Genomic DNA, 19,935 nt, shown 5'->3' on the forward strand with positions numbered 1-19,935 from the left:
AAATATTATTCTTAAGCGTTGTTATATATTTATTATTGTTTTAATTATTATAGTGTACAGATTTTATATATACAGTGTACTTTTTCTGAAAAAGACATAAATCCTGTCAACATATACTAAATTATAAAAAAATCAATCACAAGGTACACCCTTAACCCTTTATTCTGCAACAATTCTAAAGAAAATAGTGTTACTGATATTTTGTATAACTGAACAATGATAAATGTCAGGAAAAACTTCTTTCCTACATATCCCAAAGAGTTATACCACTTATAGTAATTTTAAGACTGAATCGGAAAATTGTTGAAAATATAAAACTTGTGTAAAGAAATGTAGCTGATTATCATAGTAACTCCTTATAAAATCTTTCGTGTTTATCAATAACCAAGTTTTGCTAGTAGTATTTTATGGTAGTGTATTATAAATATTTTTATCAGAATTAGTTCTTGCGAGGTGAAACTATTAAAGGAATAATTTATTTATTTTCAAAAATAAAACACTTTGAAAAGAGTTATAATTATTTATACTTTTTACGAAGTACATTTTTAATTAGGTGATACATGACGTTATTAAATGCATAAAGTTAAGAATAAGAATAATAAAAGTGTTATAGGTGATTTATTTTTATGAATGCTCTTTAACACTTTTGGAGGCCGCGATAGTAATATATTTTAACTAATTAATGCAAATATATATATATATATATATATATATATATATATATATATATATATATATATTTGACTTCTAAAGACACAATATTATATATGTTGAGAGGTGACACAGATTATAACTGGCAAGTCCTTGATCTTCCTTAGGGCTAATTTGAAAAGACGTTGACAAAATTGTTTTAACTATTTTAATAGCCTATTTCCGAAACCTGTCCATTGTTGAAACTTTAACGAGAATCCAGAAAAAATGTATATGAATTAAACCATCAATGGAATAACCATAAGTTTTTGTCTTTAGTGAAAAAACTTTACAACTAACTTAAAGAAAAATTAATGTATATTATAACTAGTAAGTGAAATTTAAATTATACTCTTTAATTGAATTATAATTGACTCTACAGGATAAACTGAATATATGTCATTATAGAGAAACAAAGCTACCTCATTTATTCCAGTCACAATACAACGCAAAACACTAAACATAATTTTCCAACTGTCTCTCGCAAAACAGGAGAGTTGGTTTACATACACTGATGGAATCACAAGTTTGACAATAACACAATACCTGAGGCATTTTCCTATACGCACAAATGTATTAACATTGTCTTACTTTATCTTATTTCATATACTCTACGTAAAATAAATAAATGGCAGTTATAAATGGCAATTACTGTACAGAATTAGAGGTCAGTTCTATTCGAACTACAGGCTAAAATTGGATCCATGAACATGTATACATTTACATTGTCGAGCTTTATAATGGATGCCATAATACTGAATATTATATATATATATATATGTATATGTGTGTGTGTGTGTGTGTGGTGTGTGTGTGTGTGTGTGTGTGTGTGTGTGTGTGTGTGTGTGTGTGTGTTTATTTACATTTCGAACATGTATATTTACAATTTGTTGTTAAAAACCATAGTTTATTGAAAGTTTTGTACATTTAAAACACGTTGGCTGTACGTTACAAAGTTAATTATTTACGTTTTTTTTCAAATTCCAAGTTTTGAAATGAAGTAAAATAAAATATTGCAATTTTATTTCAAATCTGTTTTAAGTAAAAGCATATAATTAAAATTGTTACATCGTTTTAAAAATATTTCAAGAGAAAATATTATATTAAGGATGTAAATAAACAATTATATCTCAAACTCAAAACAAAAATAAGTACTCAATGTAAATCATAAATTTATAATTTGACAAATTGTGAACATAAAAAATGTGTATTATAAAAGAAACACAGCATTTTTCCTTTATATTTATACTTACGCTATTCCATCAAAAACTAGGATTACGCTAAAAACGGGAGGTCAGAGAGAAGAGTAAGCATGTGACTTGAAAGAAGATAGTAGAATGAAGGATAGGTGATCATACTTTTGTACTGCTCTAGGAGTTACATCTATTTACTTATAGTGGACAATTTATCCAATGCTATTACGAAACTAATAGTTTAGATGTGAGATTTTAATGTATATATTTAAGTTGTGGGTTTATGAATTAAGGATAATTACTGTACCATAATACAATTATTACTTTTCATTAAATATAAATTTTGATCACCTGATTTGTTGTAAACATATAGCATTGAATAAAAAATAAATGTATTTTTCTTCGGTTATTTATCGTATATTTACCGTTAAAATTATGATGCGTGTTTAAAAAATTTTCTTTTGGGCTTTGTTTTGAGAATTCACTAAAATATTTTTAAAAGCATAACAATTCCTCCTAGAATTATTCAAAACCAATGAAATAGAATTGATACCTTTTTTATCTAGAAATAATTCCCCAGCCAAACTTTGATTACATCACCTGTAACATTTTAGCTACACAAGGTTTCAGTATACTGTAATATTTTTAGATAGGGTCAAAGTTCTTAACTCATGAAAGCATAAAAAGTGTTAGCTTACAAAACAGAATTTTGTTAAAAATTTACATCACAGAACATACATCAATCCAAATTGTTTTCTGCTTGATAAATTATAGTCATGTCACAAGTAAAACGTAAAATAATTAACTCTTCTGTAAAACGTAGCGTACCGTTTGCTATTGACAACCAAACAAAACCATCTCTTCGGCTGACTGGACGATGATTTACAAATAATTACCAATGAGAACAAAAGCTCTTTGTTATCGTAGCAATGCACCGGCCTTTTGTTGGCGCTCAGAACAATCAAAACCAGAGCAATGAAGGGTAATACAGGTATTTTATAATACATTTATTTTGCCTCCAACTGGCTTACCACTATTTTATCGCCAACCGTGTTTTAATTCCGTATTGAAATATGAGTAGGCTATATACAATAGAAATTTATTTTCAAACCAATACAAAAAATACATCTGGAAAAACAATGCTAGATATATTGTGAATAAATTGTATAACTAAAGTAATTAAGCGACATTTCCTTTCTACTCGTAAATATGTATCATGTATCATCTGTGTTATTATGACAAGTTCATCTTTAATTTGACGTCTCAAAGGTTTTTGGGTAAAAATATAGTAAAATATTGGTATTTTGGAAAATATTACTTTTTTACACCTTTTTGTTGTAATGGTCAGTTCTCCATTCTTAAAAAATTACTGTTGTTAATTTTAGAATAATAATTTTCAGAATGTCTGCCAAAAGATTTGGATGTCTTAATTATTCAAAATCAGTGCTGATGGCAACGCAGGTATGGCGGGAGACCATCTTAAAATGAATCCGCTCTTCTCATATAATTTTAAATGTTTAAATAATATAATATGTAATGTTTTATGTTCTTACCACGCTAAATAATACCAATACAATAGGTTGTGTACCTGAAATCTTTTGGTACAAATAACGGTGAAAATAATGTTCCTTCAAAGTTTTTTTCATTTAAGGCTCCATACAGCAAGACAAAAAATATTTCAAAAATGTTATTGTATAAGCAGTATTTCATCAATACTAACCTAAAAACTTTGATAATAGCTATCATACCCTATGCCTAATCTCAAGGAGATTTAAAATAATGTGTAAGTCCAACTGTATACCTACCTGGGGAAATTTTACTTATTACAATCTCAAAAAAGTATGGTAAAATTTCGTATGTTCTGTTACCTTAAGATTTGGATGGCAACTCTCGTTAAGCCTAGTGAAGGCAATGATCAATGTTAGTCTCTTTCAGGAAGTCACCCGCTAAGCCGTGTAGGTGGGATGCCACGTATGCCCCTTCACTATTATCAATGGTTTCTGCTCTTATATGTAACTTTACCATATTTATGTGTGACTTTCGAGTGTACCTAAGTTTGACATATTATAAGGTTAATAAATTAAACGATGTCTGCGTAAAAATATTAAAAACGTTTAAGAAAGAAGGTTAATGCTGTTTATTAAAGTTTTACCAATGCTACATTAAAGCACAAAGTTTCGTTAAACCTTCCAATAAAGGAAATTGAAATTGACAAAATCTTTAAGCAAACACCAACTTTTTACAAAATGAAAAAAGTTTAAAGTGACATTCTGTGTCCCTCCAGAGGGACGCATCACAAAGAAGACAATGGAAAGTTAATATTTTCCTTCCTTTGTAGTTCCACAAAAGAGAAATTTATATCATTGGGCTGTTGGTTTTTACGAGCGGGGGATTTATCGCGGGGGTAAATGTTGTCTTGGAGAGTTTAGGAGACATGACCAAGTTTTTACCCACCGATTTATGGCATTACACTTTCTCGAGGAGCGATGGAGTGGCTTCAGTGACGATGTGGGTGGGTCGAGGGGTTCGGTGTGGTTCGGTTAACTTCGGCATCATTCGGGTGAGGTCCGGCGATCCTTGGTCTCCAGTACCAGTCGCGCCCGACAGCGGTTTGCGTGTGGTGAACGCGAGTGTATGTAATGACGGAGCACGAGTGATTTATTCCCTGTATTATAGTACATAGGGGCTTGTTCGTATGTAAATATTGTACTTAACTACCTAATGTATTTGTTAAAAATAGGATGAATATTAATAATTCATTGTGGTTTGGATTAATCAAAAAGCCCTCATATTGTGAATTTTAAATAGATCAATATTTTATTACAACACAAATTGTGTAAATTTTATCTTTACTAAACCAAGTTTTTTTTAATGTATTATTTTACATTGCTAGTTTAGTTTCCGTCTTTCAGAATATTTATTTGTTTTGGACATATTTACAAACACTAATACGCCTGTCTCTAATAAATTAGAATCTGGTGATTCTACTAAGGGTGATAAATATTTACGCAATTTGCTTGTATGTTTGCCCAAAATTGATACAGAGTACAAAAAAGTATTAATTGACTGTAAGTTCTAACCTCTTTCTAATTCGAATTAAATAATTTAAATTACACATTTTATATCTTCATGGTTAATTTAACCAATATATTTAACAAGAATTTTAAATATAAAGAAGTTACTTTCTGATCTAATTACTGCTTATTATTTTCAATATATCATACTGTTGTACACACTTCATGTAATACTAAATCTCGCTTTATATGTTTAATATTTGTTTTGAAAATAAATATCCATAACATGATTAAGATTATCCTTATTAACTGATTAAGCAATTTCAGGTATTATCAGGGGTAAAATCACTTATTGCGAATATTATTATAGATGAATATTAAATTTAATATGATTGAACCACATGTGTGTGATTTAACTACATTTGAATCAAACATATGTATAGTTATCTCCCGCTATCACCTTTTATTGTAACTTCTGTGATTCTGTTATTAATTCAAGTTTACAAACACTTCCTTACATAATTTGGCTCGTGTTATATTTAAGACCAACTTAATAACTTAAAGACCACTTTCTTTATTTTAAGTGATTAAAAATAGTTTCTTACTAAAACATTCGCCTTTAAATGGTTTTAAAGACTCTCTTTTGTAAAGTATCCGAGTTTACAAGAATTGTCTTTTGACAATATTTGGGATCAGATTTGGTTGTGTATTGCTCTATATTGGGCTATATATCTAAACATAAATGGTCTATATAAAAAAATAAATTCCAAATATTAAAAACCAAACTAAACAGTTAAATGGTTGATCCCACGTAAGTGTATAATTCAAAAATTTTAGACTCACCTCAATAATTTTGTTAAATTGTATAGGATAAAAGGCGACAGTTTTTAATGGCTATGTAGACTTAGAATTGGACTTACTACTAAAATGTCTAGTATATCTAACGCTATTTCAAACGTAAACTACCATGAACATATATTATCAAATACTAAAGAAACGTTGAATTTTTTTACAAATCGGTAATCATTCAATAATTTGGATGCATTCTAATCCATAGTTCAATATTATTTACATATCACGTATAACTTTATAGAATTATTGCAAACAGAGATCGGCACTCTTTGCAAACAAATCCCATCGTTGACTAAATCCCTAAGGTCCAAGTATATTGTTATATCCGATTTTCTTACCTTATCTGGGACGTAATTTCCACTAACCTGTATTATAAGAGATGGTGGAAGGTTGTGTAACGCAAACAAACTTGTCATAATCGTGAACGGTACTATTGAGAACATGCCAGTGCGAGTGACATGCATGTGACAGGTATGGAGTGAGAAGGATATGTCAGTGACAAGTGATAAGTCTCTTAGAGAGTGACATGGAGATGACAGGAGTGTCCGCAGCACTGGTTGTCGTCTTCCTGGCAGCTGGTGCAGCGATCACAGACATTGAGATAGGTGAGTGGCTCATAAACTCCTAAATTGAGTATGCTCTTGGAGTAAGTGAGTGGCATATAACTCCTAAATTCAGTATACTCTTGGAATATCCATTAATTTTTTTCAATAAGCAAACATATCATAAATTGTAAGCAATATTATAATTAACGCCCTTTAGTATTTTAAGTTAATTTCAATTTCACTGCCATATGAACATTGAATCATTATAGTCCATAGAAATAGATATAATAGCTCAAGCTGTTGTGGTATATTCATTATCCTAATAATGTTAATATGGAAAGGTATTCAAAATTATAATATAATTTTCAATATAGCATTAACGACATATACTCAATTCTAATATTTAATTCAGAATATTGAACTTTACTTAGGAATAGATAATTATTGTTTTATTTTTGAGCTATCTGTTAGAACACATTAACTAACTGTTTCTTCACATTAATTCAATTTATATTTATTTTAAATTTTGTAACTTATTGAACTATGAGTGACAAAGTTCGGTACAGAAAGAAAAAAATATAAGCATTGGTGTTTTGCAAAAAAGATATAATTAAGTAATAGATTATTCGTGACATGAATCCCTCCAAATAAAATATATTAAAGTTGTTTTGTAGCGTCCCGACGTCTAATTAGAAACTAATTAAAAATATTTAAGAATTAAAAGACATTCACTATGTTAAGAATTCAATATATTAGTTCCCAATGTATGTTTATTTTATACAAATACTTTAACCAATAGTACATATTGACATAAATATTTACATTTATTAAACTCAACTGTTGCTCTGAGTTTTTTCATGTTGGGATAGGCTATATCATTCACAAAGCATTTTTAAAAGGTAAAGGTCTGTTGCCAAGCCGCTAGCAACATGCGTTTGCAAGCATAGTACTTTGTAAATGGATTGTGTTTCATCATTTTTTGGTCTCACGCAATTGTGATAAGCCCTCTAAAATTTTGTTATTTTAGTGATGGGTAATTCTGTACGGATGTTTTTTGTTCATCGCTGTCAGTGTGGACGCTACCTTCCGAGCTGCCATAGCCCGCGCTCGTAGGCGGAGACATTATCCGTTAATCTGATAGTTATTATAAGGATAAGACTTAGGGAATAAATGGAAGAAGGTAACAAGAAACAGTTTCCTAAAATAGGTTTATAATACAGAAATATTAGTTAAAAATCTCGTAGAAGAAACTAGTTGTTACTGATATTAATTAATGTCTCTGGCACATCAGAGCGGCTGTGGTAGAACCCTGGTTGTTGTCCTGCGCTGATGGCAACGAACTAAACACATCCTTAAAATAATTCTTATCAGTAAATAAATAATAATTTTAGAATGCCCAATTACGAACTAGAGTTATTGAGAGCTTACAAAACCGTTCAAAATCACCTAAGCGATTATATTATACATGCAAACACTCACGAAATAATGTTATCAATGTTCTAAGGGTTTTTATTTTATTTTAACATAATTATTTATTTATATTTAATTACAAACATTAAAAGTCATGGGTGACGTGTGAGTTGGAGTTGAATTAATAGATTGCCTTATTGGAATGGTATAACTATTTTGCGCAAAAGTATAAACACAATTGATACAATACAATACATCTGTTAGCATAATTACTTAAATATACAATACAGGAATAAATATTAAAATATATTCATTGCAATTATTTTACAAATAAGTACCACAGACAGGCCGCACTCAGTGTATCTGGAAGAAAGTAAAATTTATTTTCAGCCATGTAATATTTAATATTGACTTTGAAGAATAAACTATTTCTAATTGTTTATGTTTTGAAGGAAGGGTCTTGAAGTTTCTTAGTTTTTAGTCTTGAAAAAAGATTTAGTTTCTTAGATCTCTAGTCTAAACTGTTTGAATTACATACAGTTACCTTATCGTAAATTACAAATTAAAATTAAAGTTGTATACCACACATTGTGCCGCAAAATAGGCTTCGCTAACGTTGCGTGCACAATTTCGATTCTCTAACTCATTTCATTCTCGAGATGTGCTGTGAAGAGACAGTAATCAGACAGTAAAGAAATCTTAATAGCCACAGACAAAAACGTAAATGTACTTGTATATCACAGAAATCTAAATTGCACTCACACCGATCCTATAGAGAGACAGCCACCTTAATTATACTGAGCTTTCTCTATATAGCAAAGAAGTGTAATAAACGTTTTTAAGTCAATATGTAAAATAACTCTTGAGATATCCTACGCATAGTTGGCTACATTCCATAGATTGACATGCCAATTACCAAACAATACGCGTAAGTAAAATTACACCAAACTTTTAAGGTATAGCTCAGTTTGTTCTTAAGATATACAATGGAGAACTGAAATACACGCAAATAGGCTAATAACAGATGAATAATGCAATGCTAGATACCTCAGTAACAGATTAATAAAATATTAAAATCCCATGATTTTGCTAAATCTGTTCTCAATAAATGAACCTGAGGTACAGGCTGGGACAACACTCTGCCAAATCCCATGGATGGACATGCACTATCGTTACACTCCATCTTAGCTCTACATAAATAGTAGTTAAAATGGAGTTTCAAAGTCCTTATAGAATATAGAGAAAGTCTTACTAACCAATCCACTAAATATTATAAGCTTAAATTCTGTACGGGTATAATATTGTTAGACATTTTTTTTATTCTCATAGGAAATTATGTAAAAATATTTGCCAACATCAGCCGGTTGCCAAGGAACAAATACGCATTATTTAACTCGATGTTACTTGTACAAAAATTAAACTTAGGCATAACTCAAGTTTGTAATACAGAAGCGTTTGGGATACTAATAATAATTTAATATATCTTGTCACTAGAGTAATAAACATTGGATCCTGCTTAGAACATCCTTGAGAACGATAGAACTATGGTATAAACATTTCTTTAACATGTTCTTAATCAGACATTATTTATGTCTCATTTATCACAGCCTGTATTTTCTCTTGTCACGGGCCTAGTAAGGAATAACTTAAATGATCCCTACTGGAATTATTAATTGGTTGTAAGAGATGTCTCCTTCCTGTCATACAAACCCATTTCGCTATAATTAAATTCGAAATAATTAGGTGATCTAGAAAATTCTGGAGAAACGAAGACAACTGATGGTCGATATAAGAACCTTTCAGTGCAATGTTCTGTTCTGTCTTGCACCATTCTAGAGTCTCTATAAATTGTGAACATCGGTCTCACTTTGGTCAATGCTACCTGTACTTGATAGAAATTTAGGTTTTTGAAAATACATGTCAGAATGATGTCAATAACAGCATAAATTGGTTTTTTTTCATTATAAATTACAGTACAGTAATAGAAAAAACTAATAGTTTCTCTCGAACCATATTAATTTAAGGTCAAGATATTAATTATTAGTCCATCCACTAATATTTATATTTTTAAATACTGTATATAAAATTCCTCTAGGGTAGAGGAATACCATTTTAACATCAAATGAATGTATGAATCATATCATTTATAAATTCTGTCATTTATCTGTATATAGTTAAACGACACAATCTGATATTGAACTAGGGTGAAATATAACAAAATAAAAGTAACGAAAAATGCGATATTCACAAAATATGAATATTAATTTACCACAGTAAAGAAAACTGGGGAAACTGTGAGATATGTATTGAAAGGTCGATGAAATATCAGTGGAGCTGAAGCGATGCCGATAATATCGGTTATATCTCGGCAACAATTTATCGCAGATCTTGGCAACCCTCTCGCAGCCAACGTGCCGTTGTTACCAAGCCAGTGCAGTGGAAGCGGTGCTTTACTTCTCGTTAGAAGCCACTTTATATATCGGTCAGATCTAACGCTTTCCTGGAAAGCCTTTTTATTCCAGTAAATTTTCTTCGAACTGTAAACTTTAAAAATCACAACACTGTATGTTGTTCCGAGTTTCGTAATAAATAACATGTCTTTGATGGATAACTTTTATGAAACCTCGGATATTCCAAAGTGAAAAATTAAAAAGGGGCTGCAATTTTAATATTTTATTCCTTAACTTTCGACCAAACATCAATAAAAAGTACTTATATTGTAGTTACCTATATAAATATTAAATAAGTATTCTGTGTGCTACTCAATCACATACGAGTAAAATATATTATACCGTTTGAAAATTGTTGTTGGCGAGGATTGTAAAGGAAACAGATTTTTCCAGACATCGTTCAGTAATACAAAAAATCGGTAGCACCACTAGCAGTTCTACTGATTTTTTTGTATCACTGAACGATGGCAAATGTCCAGGAAATCCTGTTTCCTTCACTACTATACCGATTGTTCAGAAATTTACATGGGCATACTTAAGGCCCCTTGAGTATCGTATAGCTAGTTTTACCAAATCTAAACAGATTTAAAGAACTCCCTGTGTGGCTTAATAAGCAGATAGTACATGTTTTTGTAACAAACTTTGTATCTGTTCTTTGCAAACAATACAATATGACAACACAATTATATGTTTAAATTATTAATTTCATCGCCGATATAAAACTATATACGTTTGAAGCTGGTGAGTGTGTGTGTGTTCTTAATCCAAGCAACAAGACAGACTCAACCATGGCGTCAGAAATACAATTCATTCTAACGAAAGGTGCTCAAATACGCGTTAAACCTAAATAAAACTACATTAAATTTGTACTTACTATTTAAGCTCTGAACTATGAACACTTAATAATATGTAACTAAATTATGCCTACTTCTGTTGGAAAGTTACATAGAGCCCCACCATTTAGTACATCAAAAGCGCATTGACTGAAAAGCATTTTGTCTTCAGAATTGTTCTAATCTAAACTAAAAGTTATCAATTGTACCTCAAATTGATGCAGCTATTCTATAAAGAGCTACATAATATTGAAAATAAATTCCGGTTATATTGCAACTCCTTTAAAACGTGTTTCATTATACAGCCTTTGAGTCCCAAAAATACTACTCTTTAATTGTAATTTTAAAATGGATTATAAGAGGTTTTAATATCTTTCCGCCACTATCACTATCCCTCAGGAGTGTTTAGAATGCCACTTAAAAAGAATATGCTCATGGCTTCCCTGTTTTCAAAATGAAATTCCACGTAAAGACGCGGGACTTCTAGCTGGAGAATAAATATGATCCATTTTACTAACTAAAGAAGCGAACCAGTAATTACCAAGTGGACTTTGAGGGCTTAGGGGCCACAACTGTAGCTTATATTCAGTCATTGGATATAATACGGCCTTTAAAAATGCAGACAGACATTATGAAATTAGATCCCAATAATATTATAACAGCATTGTAGTGTTTATGTAGATAATATTTATAACTTTTACACCAAGTATATGACATTTAAAAAAACAAATGAATTAATAATTTATTCACGTGAGCACGATTGTATTGTAACAGATTATCCTCTTTGACTTATGCTATAACTGTGAAGTGGTCCTTAAAATTATTCAACTATCAGTTTGCTTCTGAAGCTCTTATGGGTATTAATGAGAGAAATATGTGTTTCAAAATGTTTAGTAATCATTGGCTTGTGGTTAAAAACAATATAATTTACGGTTATCATGCTCAGTATCTTAGGGTATGTTTTGAATAAAAAACAGCATTTAAAATTAAAACATTAAGAGAGTAGGTACAGTATTTTGAATCACAATTAAAATATATTTTGCTACATTCTATACAATATACAGAGGGGTGTGCCACACGTCACTGGGTTCAATGTGGTTGTGAAAATGTTCTTATCTTTAGCTCATTTTATTCTCTATATTTATTGCAGAAAGATATACAGGCAGTCATGGATTAAAAAATCTTTTTATGAAAGAGATATTGTGTCATCCTGAGTGATTATGACGTTCAGCCAAATTCTGGGTTTGGAAGTGTACTATCCTATAATTCATTGGTTTTTATGTTGCAATAAAGTTTCATTTTAAAGTTCGATGTCTACGCATAAAATCTTTCTAGAGATATCTTGCTACATGATATATTTATATGCTTGTTTATGCTTGTGTACTGCGTTAGACTTAATTGCAGTGTTAAAATAATAAAAGTTTTGGTGATATAGACAGAGTACAACAGCGTAAGTTTACGCAGCACCACTTTTTTACATTATTGTATTATATTATTTTACTCTAGGAATAAACATTTCAAATAATAAAATCTCGTATAATTGTACTCAGGTTGTTTACATTTATTTAGGCTGCTATTTTATCGTTGCCATCATAGTTACCCATAGACGATAGTAAACATATTCGCTAACGTTCAGCCAAATACTATAGAGTGATATGCACCATCTTAGAACTTAGTGTTGTCTATGAAGATATGAAGTTTGATACAGTGTGGACCGGCAGAAAGATAAGCAGATATACAGTCAGACAGAAATGAAATTTTTCCAGCTCCTCAAGGATTTATCCGCTCGGCCAAAATATAATTGTATTAAAATTTGAATTTTGCTATTCAGATGAGGTTTGGGAATTTCACATTTAAATTACGTGGTGTTATATTAAACAATATATATCTCTTCCACAATGTATGATATAAAAATTATTGTGTTTTTGGTTAGTTATGAAATATAAATAAAAGAAACCTTACTCAACTTGAAGAGTAAGTTGACCTGGTTGTCTCTGTTACAAAACAAAAGATAAACCATTGTTATAAAATCAAAATCCAACAAACCCTACTTTATTTACTATTCAGTTCTGCGGGTGGCTATGCGTGAATATTTTATATGACAGGTACATGAATCATATACTGATATACCCTTTGGTGCATTTTATATAGATATAATAAATTCTCTCTATGCGTTGTATTTTAGAAGACCTTTATACATTCAGTGGTTTTTTTTTAATACTGGTGGGTTTGCTTTGGTAAAATGGCCTATTTTTGTGTCTCTCTAGAATTAACCATGCCCTAGAGGAATAAAATTCATTTAAAATTATTATATTCTTTCTATACATAACCTGTCTTAGATCACACAAGCATAGGCTTAGATCTCTTCAGGGTCCATTTTAAAATAGATTTTCAAAATACTTATTTTTCATAATTTTCCATATTTTAGTAGCCAGGATAAAAATAAAAATAATACGTGATGCGTAGCAAATTAAAGATTATTGTTTTAATTTGAACACATTTTGTAAAGCTGGGTTTTTCTAAGAGGAGATTTTGGAATAATAAAAACAACCAAACAGAACACAATACACGTTTGAGCCCGTTCAGCTACTTTCACTGTCGAGTACAATTAATAAATGATTATACTGTTTAAATTATAGAAGATTATGTTGAATTTTCGTATATGTAATTGAACACAGCACTCTCACATTATACTATAATAAAAAATATGCGATAAATTGTATTGTAAGAACAGCAAACTTTTGGTTCAGCGCACAATAAAAAACGGAAATATTTTACAATTATTTTGTGCCAGCTGATTCTTGAGATCCCCGTTATAACGTGACAAAAAGGACTGATAGAGCAAGAGCCCTCGACGCCCAGACATTCGTTATTTCATAAAATAAATATATGAAATAACGAATGTCTGGGCGTCGCGGGCTCTTAGACTATGACTTTATGAACTACCTAAATTTGATAATAACAGCTGTTATTTTACAGTTAGAAACTTTCAAAGAATGTGACAGTAGCGCTCTCTATTATCTAATTTGTTTTGTACTTGTTGAGCTGATAATTATTATAAAGCAAATCACGAGCTTCAAAGCTTTATGGTGTCACAGAGAAAGGAGACAGATATTTATAGTATGGTTTGAGAAAAAGGTATTTTTGGGAGCACCAAAGGTTTTTGACGTGACAACGGCTTAAATTAGGTTGCGGCTCGGAGTCACTCATGAAAAAGTGTAACGCCCGGTAACGTTACGATGCCCGTCCAGTGGGTCCGCCGCACGGGATCCGCACGGGATAAAGCAGGTAACTGTGGGTCCCCCCGCACGGGATAAAGCAGATAACTATGTTTATTCGTGAAAATGTGGAGTGTTTAGATTCGTCATTTACAACAACTACAACAATAAAGGTAAATAATTGTACACTGATACTTTCATTATCGTAAACTATGATTGATTGATTAATTGTTAGATTGACACAAAAGTTGAGAAACTGAGTTTATAGCTTATGTCATACTATTGACAAATGTTGATAGTGTTAAGTAAATTATTAGTTTAAATCACTCTGCAATCAATCGTAATTCAGTCGATTGAGAAGAAACAGCGCGTATTGCTAGTCAAACATTTAAAATAACAAATTATAACCTCTAACCTGTCATAACAGTGCGACCAAACAAACGAACTAAACCGACCAATCACCACGCGCGGAGTTAGAATTTAACTGTGTTTAGCAAGAATTTCAAATTCCAATTTTAGTAAATGTTTTATTCAACTTTACCATTTACCATTTACAATAACAAAATTTTAATTAATTTCAAATTATGTACAATGTTTTAGTAAACAAAATATATTTCTATAGTTAAAATTTGTGCAATTCTTATTTTCATTCAATTCCTTGTTCCTATTGTGCAATTTAATAATATTCATATCAATAAATATTCTACCGAGAAAAAGACGTTGTCACGTAAAATCTTCGCCCGTAAAACCGACTTTACAGGCAACCATAATTTTTTAGTGTACGCATATATTTTGCAGCCATCAAAGTTTTCATGCAAATATGGAAATGCCATGCCAAATACAAACCCAATGTTAGGAAACTTGACTGTTTAAAAAAGTGTTATAATAATAATCCTTTCAGATATAACTATTAACCAATCTTTATCGGTTATCTGGTTAGTAAGTTGAAGGATATTTATTACATAGTTAGCCTTTCAATCCTATAAGTGCTTCGGAATATGAGTAATAAGAGACAAGTCTCCCCGTACATGATTCTAATTGAGGCCTTGGATCTGATGATTACGTGCGACGTGGGATTGTTTGCTGAGAGCAGGGATTTTACTGAAAACATAAGTTTTTCAGGCATGCCTCGGAGCATCTCATTATGCTACCTACACCTGCAAGGGCTGGTGCAATTAAACGGGGTTTCACGGTGATAATGTCAGCTAATAGTGGTCCTAATACGCGGTTGCGGTTGTGAAATATAGTCTAATTTCTCAATATTTTTTCAAAAAAGGATGTTATCAGGTACCGATTGCGTATGTATTATAGAATACTCTGAGCTCTTCAAACTGAGATAGCACTGAGTAATAACATGAAAAAAAAGATTGATATAAAAAGCTCTGTCTATTACTAAAATACTAATAGTAGTATAAAACTCACTAGAATCGGTATACAGCTTGATCAGATACAAAATATACGAGTGCAGGACAGTGATATTAATCTGGAACGTAATATTCATGAATACTTCATTTGAGGAAAACAACACTGTCAACCAGTTGACGGTGTGGGACAATGGAGATTGATTTTGCATATCGACACAACCCTGTTGTTGGCTAGATGTTTTTACTTCACCAGAGTTCAAAACATTCATTACTGCAGGTTTAAAGGACATCAAAACTGTACCAACTTTTTTGTTAGTGATTTAATATTAGCAAAATCAAAGTGTCCTCAGTGTAATTATAGTATGAACACATTATAACGGTTATTTAATACACGTAAAAACTACAAACATTGAATCATAATATTTGTGCTAATTACGCCGAGATGCAGGATATATTTATTACAATAATATTAAGCGTGAAAGGTTCCTTTAAATTGCTTATAGTAATTCGTATGAATTTATAGTACATATATGAGTACTTAGAATCGATATCTATGTCCTTTTTAATATTTACTTAAAATTAAAGATTAACTTACTCGTATATTGATTAATGCTTCATTTATATGTGTGTTCTTGGGTTGATATAACAGCTAATTACGAGAAAGAAATACATTAAGGAAACAAATTGTACGTTATTTAAAACGTTTATGGAAGTAAAGGGCAAATGTCGAAATACAAACTGCAAAGATATTCTATAACGAAACTAACTGTAATGACTTTAATATTTGATTAAATAAAACTGGCCTAAAATCTATGTTTAATTTAATTTTCGACTCATAAATCCTTCTAAGGTAATTAAAATGAAATGCGATGTGCATATTTGGTGAAGATTGTGGTTATGAGTGAGATCTATAATAATTTTACACAAATAAGTGGGTTGTGCTCTAAGGGCAAAGGGTGTTCTATAACTGCTAAGGGGGATTTTAGATAATCTGCATTAAAGTAGCAGTAAAGTAAACTTTAAGAATTGTTAAGTACAAACTGGCTGTAAACCTACACCAAGGAAATATATTTGTTAAAGCTCTACACACCAAAATATCGACTGACACCATTATCAGCTGTCACCTAGTATGTGATATAATGGACATATCAATCACCTGAACAAACGTGCCCGTGTTCGGTTGAGGGCAAGACAAACACAATGGAGCGATGTTTGGTGAGAACAAACAGGGAGAGCGAGGTGCCGCGTCTCAGCGACTGTCACATTTACAACAAGGTTCACAAGTAGCAGGGGTTGCTGTTTCACAATAAATATTGTTAGAGTACCCATTCTTTCATCGTATATATATATATATAGATTAAATATTAAATAAATATATTACCATATAAAACGCATTGAAGTATGCAGTAATATTTATATACAGGCACATTTTGTTAATTTCATTTGAAAGGTTTTCATTCGCTTTCTGGAAAGATACCGTTATTATGTATTGAAATTATTATTAACCTTACTAATAAATCATAAATTTTCATGTGCTTTAATATACTATCTAATTATTTGTTTATTGTACACGAGAGTGGGTGTAGCTGAACGGACTCAAACATATATTGTGTTCTGTTTGATTTTAACATGATTCCATAATCGCATATTCAAACAAACTGTGTGTGTGTGTGTGTGTGTGTGTGTGTGTGTGTGTGTGTGTGTGTGTGTGTGTGTGTGTGTGTGTGTTCATAAAATCCGAAATAATGATGATGTAACATTTATAACAAAATATTTTCCTGGTTTTTATAAAACAAACAATATTCTACGAACGGCACACAAAATTACTACCAATTACTAAAAAACTTATTTTCAAAACCACCCAGGCTAGTGTTTCGTAGAAATAATAACCTTAAAAATCTTCTGGTACGGCCCAAATTGCCACCTACTGACATTCAAAATTCAGAAAAGAAGAAAAGTTTTAAGTGTCAACCCTGTAAAGACAAACGATGTAATACTTACAAAATTATAAAATCGGCCAATTTTTTTCCAGTAGTAAAACAAAGAAAACTTACCCTATAAGAGAAGAAATTAATTTCAAAAGTAAAAAATGTAATTTATCAATTAAGATGTAATAATTGTGCAATGGATTATGTTGGATTGACAACAAATCCATTACACATAAGAATGAATAATCATCGTTGTTCGTCTAAAAAACAGGATGAAAAATTGGTTTCACAACACGCATTAGGCCACCGACAAAATTTTGAACAATGTTATTCATTGAAAGGTATTTGCAAAGTACCAGAAGATGGAAACAAAATTTATTTAGAAAATTTAGAACAGGCACATCAGTTAATATTAAAATCAAAAGTACCCTTTGGTCTGAATAAAAGATGAAATGATCAATTGTTTTTGTTATTATTATTTTTTCAAAATTCTTTCTCTGTTCATGATATTTCTCTTTGGTGTTAATCACATGTTCAAAAATTCTTGTTAATTTATTTATTCATGCAAATGTTTATTTATTTATTTGTGTAAATTTTGTTTGCTGTGTTATTTTTGTTTTATATCTTTTATTATACCTTTTTGAAAACGGCAAAGCCGAAATATTAAAGGAAATTTATACTAAGAAGTCCAATATTTGTAATAAGTCCAATTAATATATATATAATGTATATTAATATGCACACTGCACTGAAATAAATGTAGCTGTTTATTCTAACCGGTATTATAACCAGTAAATCTCATCTGTAATGTAAAATATTAAGGGGATCAGTGACACACAATTACTACATATTATGTTATACTATTTCTACAACCTATTTTCTTTTGATATTAATATACTAGCTCTCTAATTATTACGAATTGTTACGTAAATTTTATTTAGTATTGTTCGTATCAGTGATTTGGTTTCATAAAATTTTCTACAATTTACAAAAACCTTGTTTAGTAGAAAGTTATAACGTAAAAATATATCAGTTTTATTGGATTAACATCAAATCTATCTTAACTACCACATAATAATATTTTAAGTTTATTAACACCTTTACCACTAAGAGGGCCACCCCTCACTTGTTTAATATCAAGGCCATCTGGCCCGAAACTTCATAACTAAACCATAAATGCTTATATATCCCATAATATGTGGTCTCCTGATAGTATATTCAAGAAAAGTAAGTCCTACGTCAGTTGCGTAGTTTTAGCTGGGGTTCACCGTTGGCTCTCTCCATTGATGTGTTTTTCTTTTTACTAATTAGCTTTTTCAGTAACACTAATTGTTTTTTGACGTGACAACGTCTTAAATTAGGTTGCGGCTCGGAGTCACTCATGAAAAAGTGTAACGCCCGGTAACGTTACGATGCCCGTCCAGTGGGTCCGCCGCACGGGATCCGCACGGGATAAAGCAGATAACTGTGGGTCCGCCGCACGGGATAAAGCAGATAACTATGTTTATTCGTGAAAATGTGGAGTGCTTAGATTCGCCATTTACAACAACTACAACAATAAAGGTAAATAATTGTACACTGATATTTCATTATCGTAAACTATGATTGATTGATTAATTGTTAGATTGACACAAAAGTTGAGAAACTGAGTTTATAGGTTATGTCATACTATTGACAAATGTTGATAGTGTTAAGTAAATTATTAGTTTAAATCACTCTGCAATCAATCGTAATTCAGTCGATTGAGAAGAAACAGCGCGTATTGCTAGTCAAACATTTAAAATAACAAATTATAACCTCTAACCTGTCATAACCAAACAAACGAACTAAACCGACCAATCACCACGCGCGGAGTTAGAACTTAACTGTGTTTAGCAAGAATTTCAAATTCCAATTTTAGTAAATGTTTTATTCAACTTTACCATTTACAATAAAAAGTTTTAATTAATTTCAAATTATATACAATGTTTTAGTAAACAAAATATATTTCTATAGTTAAAATTTGTGCAATTCTTATTTTCATTCAATTCCTTGTTCCTATTGTGCAATTTAATAATATTCATATCAATAAATATTCTACCGAGAAAAAGACGTTGTCACGTAAAATCTTCGCCCGTAAAACCGACTTTACAGGCAACCATAATTTTTTTTTTCTGTTGCGTGGGCCACAGATGGATCTCATGACCCAGGCAAGCTATTTTCATCTAGGTTTCTGCTGATTCATGTTCTCTTACTTTAGTCTGCATCATAACGTGTATCTTTTTTATGTTGCTGTAAAAATGTGTGCAGAAAGGTTTTACATAATGTCGAGGACTAAGACTATCTCAGTGTGATATGTCGAAATTAATTAGACTACATAATTTAAAGTATTTTATTTTTTGGAATCCAAAAGGGCTGGAATATTCCACTATTGTCTGTCAGGTTGTCTGCTTTTATCA

General features: G+C 30.9%; 1 protein-coding gene across 3 annotated transcripts in view; it reads left to right on the plus strand.

Annotated features, from left to right (window-relative positions):
• Positions 1–4,489: 4,489 nt before the first annotated feature.
• LOC124371277 (nephrin-like) overlaps positions 4,490–19,935 on the plus strand; it is a 136,515-nt gene continuing 121,069 nt past the window's right edge. For 2 of the 3 annotated variants that reach the window (XM_046829628.1, XM_046829620.1), the window contains exons 1-2: positions 4,490–4,576; positions 5,991–6,354. In XM_046829628.1, the coding sequence (XP_046685584.1) occupies positions 6,276–6,354 (79 nt within the window). In that variant the 5' untranslated portion in view covers positions 4,490–4,576; positions 5,991–6,275. The remainder of the gene's footprint in view (positions 4,577–5,990; positions 6,355–19,935) is intronic. The other variant, XM_046829622.1, reaches the window with a different exon arrangement.

The sequence above is a fragment of the Homalodisca vitripennis genome, chromosome 1, assembly GCF_021130785.1.
Source record: "Homalodisca vitripennis isolate AUS2020 chromosome 1, UT_GWSS_2.1, whole genome shotgun sequence".
NCBI classification, from domain to species: Eukaryota; Metazoa; Arthropoda; class Insecta; order Hemiptera; family Cicadellidae; genus Homalodisca; species Homalodisca vitripennis.